The 12,853-nt window shown below is 40.3% G+C and overlaps 1 protein-coding gene across 1 annotated transcript; it reads left to right on the top strand.

The window, feature by feature from the left end:
* Nucleotides 1-290: 290 nt before the first annotated feature.
* Nucleotides 291-9,567, top strand: SPCS3 (signal peptidase complex subunit 3). The gene is made up of 5 exons (XM_054029094.1): nt 291-647; nt 2,525-2,600; nt 4,884-4,958; nt 6,106-6,221; nt 6,737-9,567. Exons 1-5 carry the CDS (start codon nt 505-507, stop codon nt 6,867-6,869), a joined length of 543 nt encoding a protein of 180 aa, XP_053885069.1. The 5' UTR covers nt 291-504; the 3' UTR covers nt 6,870-9,567.
* Nucleotides 9,568-12,853: the final 3,286 nt, after the last annotated feature.

Here is a 12,853-nt window from a genome sequence, read left to right as displayed (position 1 = left end):
AATATCCCAAACCCAAGGGAACGAGAGACTGGTCATGAATAATACAGATGCTCGAGGAGGATGGCTCGAAAGCAAGCGGGCAGGCGCGCGAAAGCAGAGCCTGGCGCGAGGCGTGGAGCTGGGGGGTGGGTGCCAGCTCTGGGGTACCAGGCGGATGCTGCTGGGGGCAGAGGCGCGCGGGGCGGGTTGTCGGTTGGGGGCACGCGCAGGAGATGCCTGGGTGAGGGGCCGGGGCAGGATGTCCCGCCTCCCCGGGAGGGCGGTGGCGCGGGTCGCGCGGCTCCTCCCCGCTGGCTGGGCGGGCTCAGGCGCATCCGGCCCGGCCTCGCCTCTCTGCTGCTGCCGGTGGCTCACGCACCGAGGGGGTTGCTGCTGCTGCTGCTCCTGGCCCCGCAGAAACCCGCCGCCGGGCGCTGCCGAGCCGGTGTCCGCCCGTGGGGCTGCGGCAGGGAGGGGCCGGGCGGCCGGGGCCTGCGTGGCTGAGCGGCCGGGCCGGGCGGAGAGATGAACACGGTGTTGTCCCGGGCCAACTCGCTCTTCGCCTTCTCGCTGAGCGTCATGGCGGCGCTGACCTTCGGCTGCTTCATCACCACCGCCTTCAAGGAGCGCAGCGTGCCCGTCCGCATCGCCGTCTCCCGGGTCATGCTGTGAGTGCGGCCCCGGGGCCCTGCCCCTCCGTGCCCGCGGGAGGTTTGCGCACCAAGGGCCCCGGGGCTGCTGAGGCACCGAGCCAAACTCTGCCTGCGGGGAGGGGGAGCAGCCGGCGCCCCCTGCCCGGGGGGGTGGACCGCACCCAGCACCTGTAAACGAGGGGGCTGTGGCCTGGGAATCTAGGGACAATGCCTGTCCTGATTGTTTAGGGAGACGTTAAACAAATCTTTTGCCACATCAGTGTCCCCCGCAACTCCCCCCGTCTCCTCTCTGTAGCTTGGGCCTAGAATAAGTACAGTCAGTGTCTGCCCCTGCAGTTTCCTTCCGGCTCTCTCACTTCCCCCTGTCTGGGCCAATGAGGGAACCCCACGACAGTCAACTCTGCTGTACTGGTGTCCTTTCTCCTCTCTGCCAGTTCTCTGTGTGAAGGCTGTTGCAGTGCACACAATCTCACACACCAAGACTCCCGAAGAAGTGAGGTTTTTACTCACGAAAGCTTATGCCCAAATAAATCTGTTAGTCTTTAAGGTGCCACCAGACTCTTTGTTGTTTTTGCTTTATATGAAGGCAAGACATGTTGACAAGGGGGAATATTCTCTTTTGATTTCAAATTCCTTGATTGGCTTCTGTCAGACTTAATGCTAGACTTTTTCCAACATGCCACCTTCCCTTCTTTAATTGCTGTCTTTTAAAAAGTGTGATTGGCTATATAAACATGTATTGACAAACTTTAAATGTCTCTACACATCTTTCATCTCTGTAAGCCACATTTTTAAAAACTGAACTAGTAACCCAGTTGGAATGGAATTCGAGCAGCATAATGAGGATCTCTCTAGTTGCATCTTTTTTTCAATGGTTTCTTTTGGCCAAACCCTAGTTTAATGTGTGGATTCTTCCTGTAACAGATTGACAGTGACTCTATGCACCTGTCATGTAGGTGCATATACTGTGAAGATATGTTAGTTTGTGTGAAGGGAAGGAACATTCTGTAGTCAGTCTTCAAAACAAAACTTTGGGCTTTCTTAGCTTCTTTCTTTTTGAAGTAAGGAAGGCACTAATCAATGTAGCAAACTTAATTTTTTGTTTTTAAAGCTCAGGGGCCTGGCGTTTTTTTGTTTTTATGCATGGAGATTTGAATAAGCTCAGTTTTAGTCTGGAGCTAATCATAATGTCGAGTTCAATGTAACTGAAGTTTTGGTGGTGAGGTTTATCCATTGTCAACCAAATTATGTCATGATTAACTGCATGATGACTTAATATTGTGGAGAGAGCATAAACTTTGAACCAATGTAGTATTTTTTTGTTTGAGGATTTTACGTGCCAAGGGAGAACTTTACAATGTGTGTGGCAGCACAAATATGAAATCAGGGTTAACAGGTGGCTAATGTAGATGGTCTAAGGGGCTCTTTGTGATGTAAAATCAGTTGGTATGACTGAAAATAGTAGTACAACCAGAATGACTGACTTTGCTGCTGCAGTTGTTCAAATTGGCATTGATTAGTTGGTGATGGCTACGTATCCTTGACTAAAATCAAATGAAGTACAGTGGCGCTGCCCATGTCTCGGTAGGCAGGAAAAAGTCCATAAATTATTACTCTTATTTATCATTTGAATTCTAGTAGTGCCTAAATGCACCACTCAGGATAGGGGCTCCATTGTGCTAGGAAGTGTACAAACAGTAAAACAATGTTCTTGACCTAAAGTGCTTACCATCTGATTAAGACAAGATATAATAAATGGGTGTATCAATCAATCAAAATGGTGGAAAGTGTACAACGGAAACCAATAAGAATGTTCATTGACATAAAACAAACAATGCAAACTATGCTAATTTTGTGTTCTTGCTTTTTTTTTATTTATTTTTATTTTTTAGAAAAAATGTGGAAGACTTCACTGGGCCTAGAGAAAGAAGTGATCTAGGATTTGTTACATTTGATGTTACTGCAGATATCCTTTATAAAAACACTAATACTTAAAATATAAACTCTGCTATATTGTTGACACCACTTCCGTAATGGTTATGGTTGTAATGTATGAAACCAGTCCCCAAATATTTAAACCAGAAGACCTTAAGAAAGTAAAAAGTTTGAGGAGAACCACCAACATCTCTGGAAAGCAGTGTTTTAAAGTAAATGGAATTAGAGAATGTATTGGCTCAGGAGAGAAATACTGTAGAACCTCAGAGTTACAAACATTTCAGAGTTACAAATAACCCGAGGTGTTCGTAACTCTGAAACGTTCATAACTTTGAACAAAATGTTATGGTTGTTCTTTCAAAAGTTTACAACTGAACATTGACTCAATACAGCTTTGAAACTTTACTATGCAGAAGAAAAATGCTGCTTTCCTTTTTTTATTTAAAGTAGTTTATGTTTAACAGTATTGTACTGTATTTGATTTTTTTTTTTTTTTTTTTTTTTGTCTCTGCTGCTGCCTGATTGTTACTTCTGGTTCCAAATGAGGTGTGTAGTTGACAGGTCAGTTCATAACTCTGGTGTTCGTAATGCTGAGGTTCTACTGTAGTTCTTATCGAATGAAGAGCTTACCAAGACAGTTTATGGCAACCTCATCAGCAGAGCACAGAATCCTCCAGTCACCATTAAATCTGGTCAGAGTGCAGTCATCAGTAATATGTGACGTGTTTGGTCACAGACGCATTTAGGATTTTCTGTTGGTCCCAGGTGTGAAGGCTGGCTGCCCATTTACCCTGGCCTGTTTGAAATCAGGCCAGAAGGCCCATGAGCAGCGTGGCAAATAAAGCTGGTACACACATGGTTGGGTCAAGAGACTGGTATCTGACATCAACTGCAGCCCATTCTTCACACCACATCAACATCGCAGAGAAATCTGGGCAGGACAGATAGGCCCACAACAATTGCCTTAATGACAAACATGCTCGTGCGTGGTTGAAGTCTTCTGTGTATAGTGGTAGGCTCAGGATTAGCTCTGATCATCTCAATCATTCTTGCTGTAGCATCCTCACGACAAATATTAGAGGAGTGATATTGCTTAACATGGAGAGCCACGGTATGGGTGTAGGTCGGTAAGGAGAGAATTAGTTAATCATAGGGATTGCTTATGTAATGTATATTTTATGTATACTTAAAGATCTATGACATGGGTTTCAAATTCATTCTGTTAGGAAAGCCTGAATTATAAAGTTAAGGACCTATAATATGGATGTCAGTGGGAGTATTTTTGTTAAAAGATTGAGGGCAGACATGGTCCTTTATTTACTAAAATATTAAATATCAGTTGCATTTATCGTCACTGGAAATAATTTATTGAGCAGCATACACAATTATGTCAAAACTTCTGTCCTCTGTTTTTCTCCCCATCTTACTTTCTCCCCTTTCCCTCTATCTTTGATTGCCTGTCTCTTGTTTTTGCGTTTTTTTTATTTTCCTCTTCGCTTTCTTAATGTTTTCTACTCTGGCTCCTCCTTTCTCTTCCCTTCTGGCTCCTTATCCCACTCTCTTTTGCCCAGCCAATCCCAGTTCTCCCTCTGTGCCTCAGCTCCTTGCAAGAGCTGTCTCCCCTCTACCTCACCCCTAGTCCCAGTCTCTTCTGTGACTTCTGCAGTGGCCAGTGTAGCTGGCTCCGGGGCTGCCTGAGCAGCTGAGGCAGCCCCGGGGCCAGTCACACCGGCCGCTGCTGGAGCAGTCTGGGCCACCTCTTCCACCCCCAGGAGTAGAAGGAGACTTTTGGGTGGGGGGCTGGGTGTCGGGGCACAGGAGGGGGTGAGGACTCTGGGCGGCGCTTACTTTGGGGATGCTCCCCGGAAGCGACAACAAGTCCCTCCCTCAGCTCCTAGCTCCATGTGCTGCCTCCTCCCATAGGCACTGCCCCTGCAGCTCCCATTGACCGTGGTTCCCAGCCAGTGGATTTTTGTTTACTATCTGTGACCTGTCCATGACTTTTACTAAAAATACCAGTGACTAAAACGTAGTCTTACTCTTAGACATGTACAAAAAACTATTTCTCATGCTTTTAAAGAGATACTGATTAGCTTTAATTTTTTTCATATTGACTAAAAAAAAATTAAAGTTTCTGTTAGAACACCCTATAAGTAGTATGCTCTGGAGAGCAGATAACATCAGCTATGTTGAAATGTAGGAAAATATCTTAAATGTTATAATTATATTGTACTATGAGATGATCTATGTTGGCTTTTGGTAGAAATATCATTTAAAAATAAAGTTGGTATACCATTTTCCTTAACTTGCTCACATCTGCAAACTATATTTGATTGGAATGTTAAACAGTTATTTCTGTATTTATCTGCAGAATATTCAACAAAAAACAATGTAAGTATGAAATAGAAAATGTAAACAATTAAAATTATTTGGTTTAGCTGCTATTTAACATGCTGTAATCATCCTAGGAAAGATGATGGTACAAACATTTCATACTACTTTGACTTATTCCTGCAATCTTTGACTTTTGCTGATATTTAATAGTAAGAATTCCAAATGTTACGTCTTTTGACTTTCTGAAATAGTGACATAGCTAAAATGTTATACAACTTTGTCACTTAAAACTGCTGTTCTCAACTGTTTCAACTGGTACAGCTATTCTGCCACTGTAGAAAGGTCAGAATTTTCACAAAATGATTTTTAAAATTAATTCTCAAGACTACGTCACTACCTAATCTGCTTTTAATGACCATTTAAATAAAGTAATATTCCATCTATGCTGGTAGCACAACTGTGCTTGCTGAATCAATTTTTAGAATTCTCTGTTTCATTAGTTGGGCTTTAAGAGTCCATTATCTTGTTTTATATTTCATAAGTTCAGTTTATAAACAGCCAGCTCTTATAAATTGGTACATTATAATGGTATATTTTAGTCTCTTGTTCAAATTGTATCAGAAGACACCAGACAAAATTCTGAGTACCCCAATATAGCAGATCATCATTGCTGAGTAAGTAGTTCAGAAGAGATGCATAAAACCTCTTATGAATTCAGGACACCTTACTGAGGTGCAGTTATTCTTTTGGAATTATATTTACAAATCTGAATACAGTAATCTTTAATAAAAAAAAACACTGAAAATTTTGAACAAAATGATAGGGTTTGATTTCAGTACAACTCAAGTCTTTCATTCTTGAGACAATGTCTAAATACAAGTTATATTGTTTAAAATCACTTTTACTTTTACAGTTGTAATTACAATTAGAAACTAACATCCTTGACCCATCATACTTTTTACTGGTATGTCTTTAAAATCTGCTATCCTTAAAATAAGGTTCTGTCAGATCTGTTATCTTTACCATATTTAAATGTTTTAGTGGTAAACCTTTGTTCTTGTGAGACATAGTTTTGTTACACTTGCAATCCGTAAAACAAAGTTTATGCTCTGCAATTTCAGTTTCTTGAATCAGTAATACTTTGTAATTTCCAGTGATCAGATGTACTTCATTGTGTTAACTCAGTGATTAATTTTAATTGTAGGCCCTGAACCAGGTTGTCCTTTGGGACAAGATCATTTTGAGAGGAGATAGTCCAAAGTTGTTACTAAAAGACATGAAATCAAAATACTTTTTCTTTGATGATGGAAATGGTCTCAAGTGAGTAAATTACATTTCTTTATAGTGTAACTGTTCTGTACTCTGGATATTTGTGTGTTGCTGACGTAGGAGTGGGAGAGAAGTAAGTAAAGGGAAATATGAATATTTAACAGCTCATTACATTCTTTTAAATCTTATAATTGTTTCAAGACTATTACATCTTCAGAAAGCAGCTGATGAGATGTGCTATGTGGTAGAGATCCAGACCCCCCAATTCAGTGGGCTGAAAAGCAAGTGGCTGCCAGCAGCAGTTGGCTCCCAGGTTTCAGCCTGTGCTTGCAGAGTTAGTCATGTCCTGCAAGGTGTGGAGAACCCTCAACTACTTTGCAGAAGAGTTATCCGGACTCTAGGTCATATTCCATGCAGTAGCTTTGTGCAAATATTGTAAATGAATGCAAACTCTGTAAATTTAAAATGCCCATCAGTTCTGGCTCACAGAAAAGTATTCACATTCAAGGTAACTTATGTCTTTATAAGTTGAGTATTTCTTCTGATGATCTGTTTTGATTTTACAGGGGAAACAGAAATGTCACTCTGACTCTCTCCTGGAACGTTGTACCAAATGCTGGCATTCTACCTCTTGTGACAGGATCAGGACATGTATCTGTTCCATTCCCAGATACTTATGAAACAGCAAAAAGTTATTAAATTATTATACTGAATCCTAAGCAACATATTTTTATACTTGTATATTATGAATAAATTTTATCACTTTCTCCTCCTATTCCCTGCAGCTCTCCAGTCAAAGGTACTTGTTTTCTTTGGCTCTAACTGAGCAGGAAAAAAAAACAGCTGAAATTTAGACTTTTTTTTTTTTTTTTTTTTAAATAAAACATTGATGCTGAAACTTACAGGAAAGGTAAACTGATGGTTTAAAATTTTTGAAAAATTAACTTTTTTTGTTGGCCACGTGGGTAGAAAAATATGTTTCTTATAAATAAACATTTAAAACCAGAACATAGTCTGATTATTTTAAAATTTATTATAAAAGTGTTTATGTAATCTGTCTAAAGCGCAATGCACAAATTTCAGTGTTGTAGTCAAAAATGTAGGAGTACTTGCAGGTTCATAGGCACTGTGGCTATTGTATTCTTCAGGTGCTGCTAAATAAGTGTGTTTAGAATGCTGCATTAAGGTAGATTGTTTCCTTTCTAGTAGCATCAAAAGCCACTCAAAATTGTTGTTCATCATTATCCATGAGCCATCAATCAGGAGTATTTTAGTACTATTCCAGCTCAAATTTGATGTTGGTTGAACAGAACTCCTTATTTGAAAGATATATGTAATATTGATTTAACAAGAATGTGCCACTGATTTAACAAGAGTATGTGTTTTGTGTTTAAAAAAAACACACAAATCTTTTAAGAGCTGTTTACAACACAGATACCAGTAGAAATCATAAGCAGGATAAAACAGTGGAAAAATACCTCTAGCATATAAATTGGCAATTTTTTTGCTTATTTGGAAAAACTTAATATTAGCCAAGTGTGCATTTTTCTCACACTTGTACAAATAAATCATTTTGGGTTAAAGTCAGAAGATAATCTCAAAGCATTTAGGATGTGTTGTGCAATATACATAATAAAAATGTTCTTTTTTAAAAAAAGGTATGAGCAAGAATAATACAAAATAAAAAAGTATGTACAAAATGTATGAGTTGCTTGTAAAATATTTGGAATTCTTGACTTTCAGTATTATAGACAAGTAAAATTTAAAATATAGTAAAATTCTTAAAATAACAAAAATTAGACTTTCATAGAAATAAATTAAAAAGATTGGGACTACTTAGCAAAGAGACAAATAGGTTGTAGAATAGTATACAAAATGAGTTGTATACAGAAGGTAAAGTGGCCACTGTCCTTCACTCTTTCACAGTGCAAGCACAAGGAGACATTCAGTGAAATTGGAAAGCTACAAATTAAAAACCTGATCAAAGGAAATATTATCTTGTACAATTCATAGTAAGTCTGTGAAGTTCATTACCCCAAGAGCTGAGGTCAATAGCTTAGCAGAATTTAAAAAAGGATTAAACATTTATATAGATATAAAATCATAGTCAGTTTTACTAGATAAAATAAAATAATATAAAACTGCATGGGATACTTGGGTTCAGCAAGGAATATCCTTTTTTGGGCAGATTATTCCATAATTGTCCACTATGAAATATATTTCTCTGTCCCCTAAAGTATCAGCAGTAATTATCAAAGACAGGACAGTAGATTGGCCATTGATCAGATCCTCTATGATAAACCTACATTGTAAGTGAGTTGACTCCAACTTCTTTTTAAAAAGAAAAGGCTTTCAAACAGTTTGCATAGGACCACCTTTTCCTCCCCGCATCCTGTTCCTTGTAAGGAGGGATAACAGCATAGCCTGCCACCCACATACTCTTAGGATATGCAGAAAATTCTTGCTCTAATTCTGTGAATCCTAGGTCATCCATGTGGAGTGGCAATAGAGTGACCAGGTGTTCTGATTTATTGTACGGACAATCCTGATATTCAGGGCATTGTCTTATATAGGCACCTATTGCCTCCCCATCCCCAGTCCTGATTTTTCATACTTGCTATCTAGTCACTCTAAATGGCAACTTAGTGTCTGCGCTGTTACTGGCTTTTCCTGTTGTGTGGCTCCTTCCCCTGGTGAGAAGGGTAGAAAGTGGATCATACCTCCATGCATACAATTAATAGCATTATTTGAAAGGGCACTGGACTGTGTGATAAAAGAAATCTGCATAAGAATCTACATAGGCCAAGATTTTTAAAAGTGCCTTGATTTTTGGATTCCTCCTTTTTGTGTGTTCAACTTGTGACACTTTAAAGAGCCCTGATTTTTCAGAGTGGGTGCTCAGCACTTTCCATTTCCAAACATCAGGCCTTTTTAAGATATCTCAGGTTGGGTACATACACAATTGTTGCTCTTGAAAAGCTTGACCATACAATGTAAAGCAGCTGAACTGAAGCTCTGCGCTCAACTATTAAATATATCTTCGTATTCACTTGTTTTTTTGGAGGGATGGAGGGATTGTTAGTGGGGTTCTGCCAACCTGATTTCTGTACACTTAATGTTTTTGCTCTTGTCTGCTTTGCTGCAGAGAGAAACATCCCACAGTTTGGGTCGCTAAAAAATTTTGTACTGTGAGCATTTTAAAAAATGCATTTTAATAAACTGTTTTAACAGTATTCCTAAGTATAAAGAATCTTACCTTGTTGATACAGAATTTTGTAATTGCTAAAATTGATAGATGTTAATGAAGTTAAAGCAATGTGTAAAAGTTTCAATTATGTTGTCTCAATTATATGAAAATATTTTGCCCTTTTTTGGTGGTAAAGGAATATTCACTTGGTCTCTGCTTCTGCCATTTGTTAACTAAGATTAACATTTACCCATCTGAACAAAAAAATCAAATTGATAAACATGTCTATTTTCCTGGCTTTCCTCAAGGATAAACTGTCCTTTCTATGTATCTGAGCTTCTTTCCTAAAATGGCTTCAGAATTTCAACTTAAAGAGGAAGCTTCCCATTTCAGGTTCTTTCCTAACTTGAATTTCAGGAAAGAAAAGTCTTGTCATATCTAGATTACTATATAGGTCATAGCCTTTCTATAGATCATAATTTTCCAAGATGTTAGGGAGAGACTTAAGGCTTCCTGGCAAAGTGGTTAAGAGCTTGCATTCAGGAAGCTTCAAGTCAGCTGCAGTTACTTCTCTGAAAAGGATCAAAGTGTATTCCATCAGGTCTCTTATTTGGAGTGGAGTTTAGAGGAGCTCTGCAAAATTACCATTTAGGAGTACTTTATACAAGTGTGTAAATCACATAATTTGAAAGTTATGGCAGCAGTTGATGCACAGTGCTCAGACCAGTGATCTGAGATAAGATGCTTCAGAACAGAAATTGTTCTTTCCCATTCTCTCCAGTTTTGGCATATTTCTGGCTTTTTTTCTCCTCCAATACTTTATCTAGCCTCTATCTCTGGTCTCTATCATGCCATTTTTTTTTACAGGGAATGATTTACCAAATCTACTAATTGGTGTCAAGAGACTAGTGCAAATTTTATGCCTTTACCTGTTAACTTGATTTGTGGCCTGGTTGAAATAGCACATGTATCCACACAGGAGGAAAGCATTGTGGTCGAGACCCAGCCATGATCTAATTGTAGGCTATAGAAATTCTCACCTGGGTTCCATCAGAACGTATAGTAGAGAGATGACTCTGGAGCCAGAAGAATCCATGCTACTTTGGTATAGCTTGCCTGATATCTACTGAGGAAGAGGAAAACCCAGCAGTCTGTGCTGTTTCAACCAGGCCACAAGAATCAAATGAACAGGTAAGAATATAAATTACTTTTTACACTGTCCGTCTTGGAACAAACAAAACAGAAATTGCAAGTCGTCTTACATTAAGTTGTAATCTTGTTGGAGCAGGGACTGGTCTTTGTTCTGTTTGAACAGTGACTAGCACAATGGGATCCTGGTCTGTGACTAGAGCTCCTAGGCACTCAATTAATACAAAAAGGACGTTCAAAAGACTGTCACAATGGCTACTTGGCATCATACTACCACTCTTCCATTGAATGTCCTGTCCTTTCATCACCATTCCACTGACTTTCCCCTAAAGTGGTATGGTCCTGGAGAATAGATTTGAGAATAACATTTGCAAAAAATCTAAGCAATTTAGGAGCCTTAAGTCACTTTTGAAAAAATTACCCTGCTTCTTTCTCCACTTGTCCTCCAGATACCTGTTTTCTCTGTTCAGATACTATCTTGATATACATTTCACAAAGCTTCCTACTGGTCATGCACTAAAGAAGGTGAGTGGTAGAAAATATACAGCTTGTGAGGCTTGACTATCTTGCTGATACACTGCTTTGCAAGTCTTAATTGTATATCTAATTTACAATGTGAATTTTTTGGGAAGGTACCAAGTCTTCCTCTGTTTTGTGAAGATTTTGGACTGAGTGCTCATAATAAAAAGTTAAAGGTCACTGTTTATGTTAAGTATCCATTTATAAATAGTGACTTTTATTCATGGTTATCAGTTACAGATTTCAGCAAGTCAGAAGTTGTTTATAACTATCTGTGACCGATTGGGGATCGGTCTGTCATTGTCAACTCCATGTTAGTCCCTGAAACAACGGGTTTCACACCCTCTGCTTTGTATTGTAACCTTCATGGGGTGTGATCTTTTCTGGGTGAAAGCATCTATTTTGAGGCCGTGCTTTGACACTTGGTGGAAAGACTGTCAGAGAAGATGTGAGTGGGCAATCAACTCTGAATTACTCTTTCCTGCTGGAACATTGACTTTGAATGACTTTACATAGACGCAAAAGGGTGGGGAAGGCTGAGCTTGGACTCTCCTGCCCAAAACACATAAGCAAATGGGGGACAGATGGTTTTAAAAGAGTTATAGGGTTACTATATTTCAGGTTCCCAAAAAGAGGACACTGCGGGAAAGGGAATTGGAGAGGGCAGTGTCGATCCCTGTCACAGTGGTAGTCGGCTGGCGGAAGCCCAGAATGCAGCAACAGCCATCAGTCAGCCACTCCCTGTTGGACCCCCTTCCTAGAGCTGGGGGCTGGGTGGGTGGGATCTGGCAGCTGTGGCTGCAGGGGAATGGACCATGCGGGAAGCAGACCAATTGGAGCTGTTTTGGAGCTGCAGCGTCTGCTCTGCAAAAATCTTGGACATTGGCTGTTCGAAAAATCTGCCAGGATGAGACAGAGGCTCAAAAAAGAGGCAATGTCCTGGAAAACCAGGATGTATTGTAACCCTAGAAAAGAGGGATGCTTCTCTCAGAATGGACAGACAACCATGATGTGCAAGAGGACCAAGCCAAGAAGGCAGGAAGGACTGCCTGGTCTAAGAATGCGGACCAATGTCAGGACTCCCAGGAGGGGAGAGATTGAAGCAGAGGGGTTACTTTACAGGTTTCTGTTGATTTTCATAGAACTGTAACTCTATTGCTATTAGACTGTGATTGTGGTTAAACATTTCTTTGCTAAGCCTGCGTTCCTTGTTTTCCTGCTATGTTATCCCTGAAGACTTTAATCAAGGTACCAGAGCCCCCACAGCCAGGTCAGCTCTGCAGGAACATGCCTAAGCAATTGGGGCCTCTGAAAGGTTGAGGCACTTTTTGCAGGGTGTAAGGTGGTTGTACAGTGGTAGTCGGCTGGTGGAAGCCCAGAATGCAGCAACAGCTGTCAGTCAACAACTTCAGGGTCCCACTGCCCAGGAAGGAGGTCAGACACTGGGCCTACACCTGCATGTGCCTCGGAGACCCCGAGCTAGCTACGGTGATCAGTCACTACCCAGATATGGGGATTTAGGAGAACATGGGGCCCAGGATTTGGGGCTGTTTGCAATAGACTGGTGTATGCCCAGAGGTAGGACTGGACCAGGTTGCAACACCATCTATAACACTTTCCACTGATGTGCTTATAACCATCAGTAATGCAAACAACTCACAGCTATAACATTGAATAATTTATGAACCTTTTATAAATAAAATCCATTTTTGAATAATTAGGCAATAACTTGGTAACTAAACACTTCCACAATTAAATTCTTACACTAGTGTCATTGCATCGTAAATAAGTCCTTCTCTTCCTCTCATTTTATGCAGTGCAAATGTGT

Source organism: Malaclemys terrapin, chromosome 5 (genome assembly GCF_027887155.1).
Source record: "Malaclemys terrapin pileata isolate rMalTer1 chromosome 5, rMalTer1.hap1, whole genome shotgun sequence".
In the NCBI taxonomy this organism is placed as follows: domain Eukaryota; kingdom Metazoa; phylum Chordata; order Testudines; family Emydidae; genus Malaclemys; species Malaclemys terrapin.
This window is presented reverse-complemented; position numbering and strand designations above follow the sequence as displayed.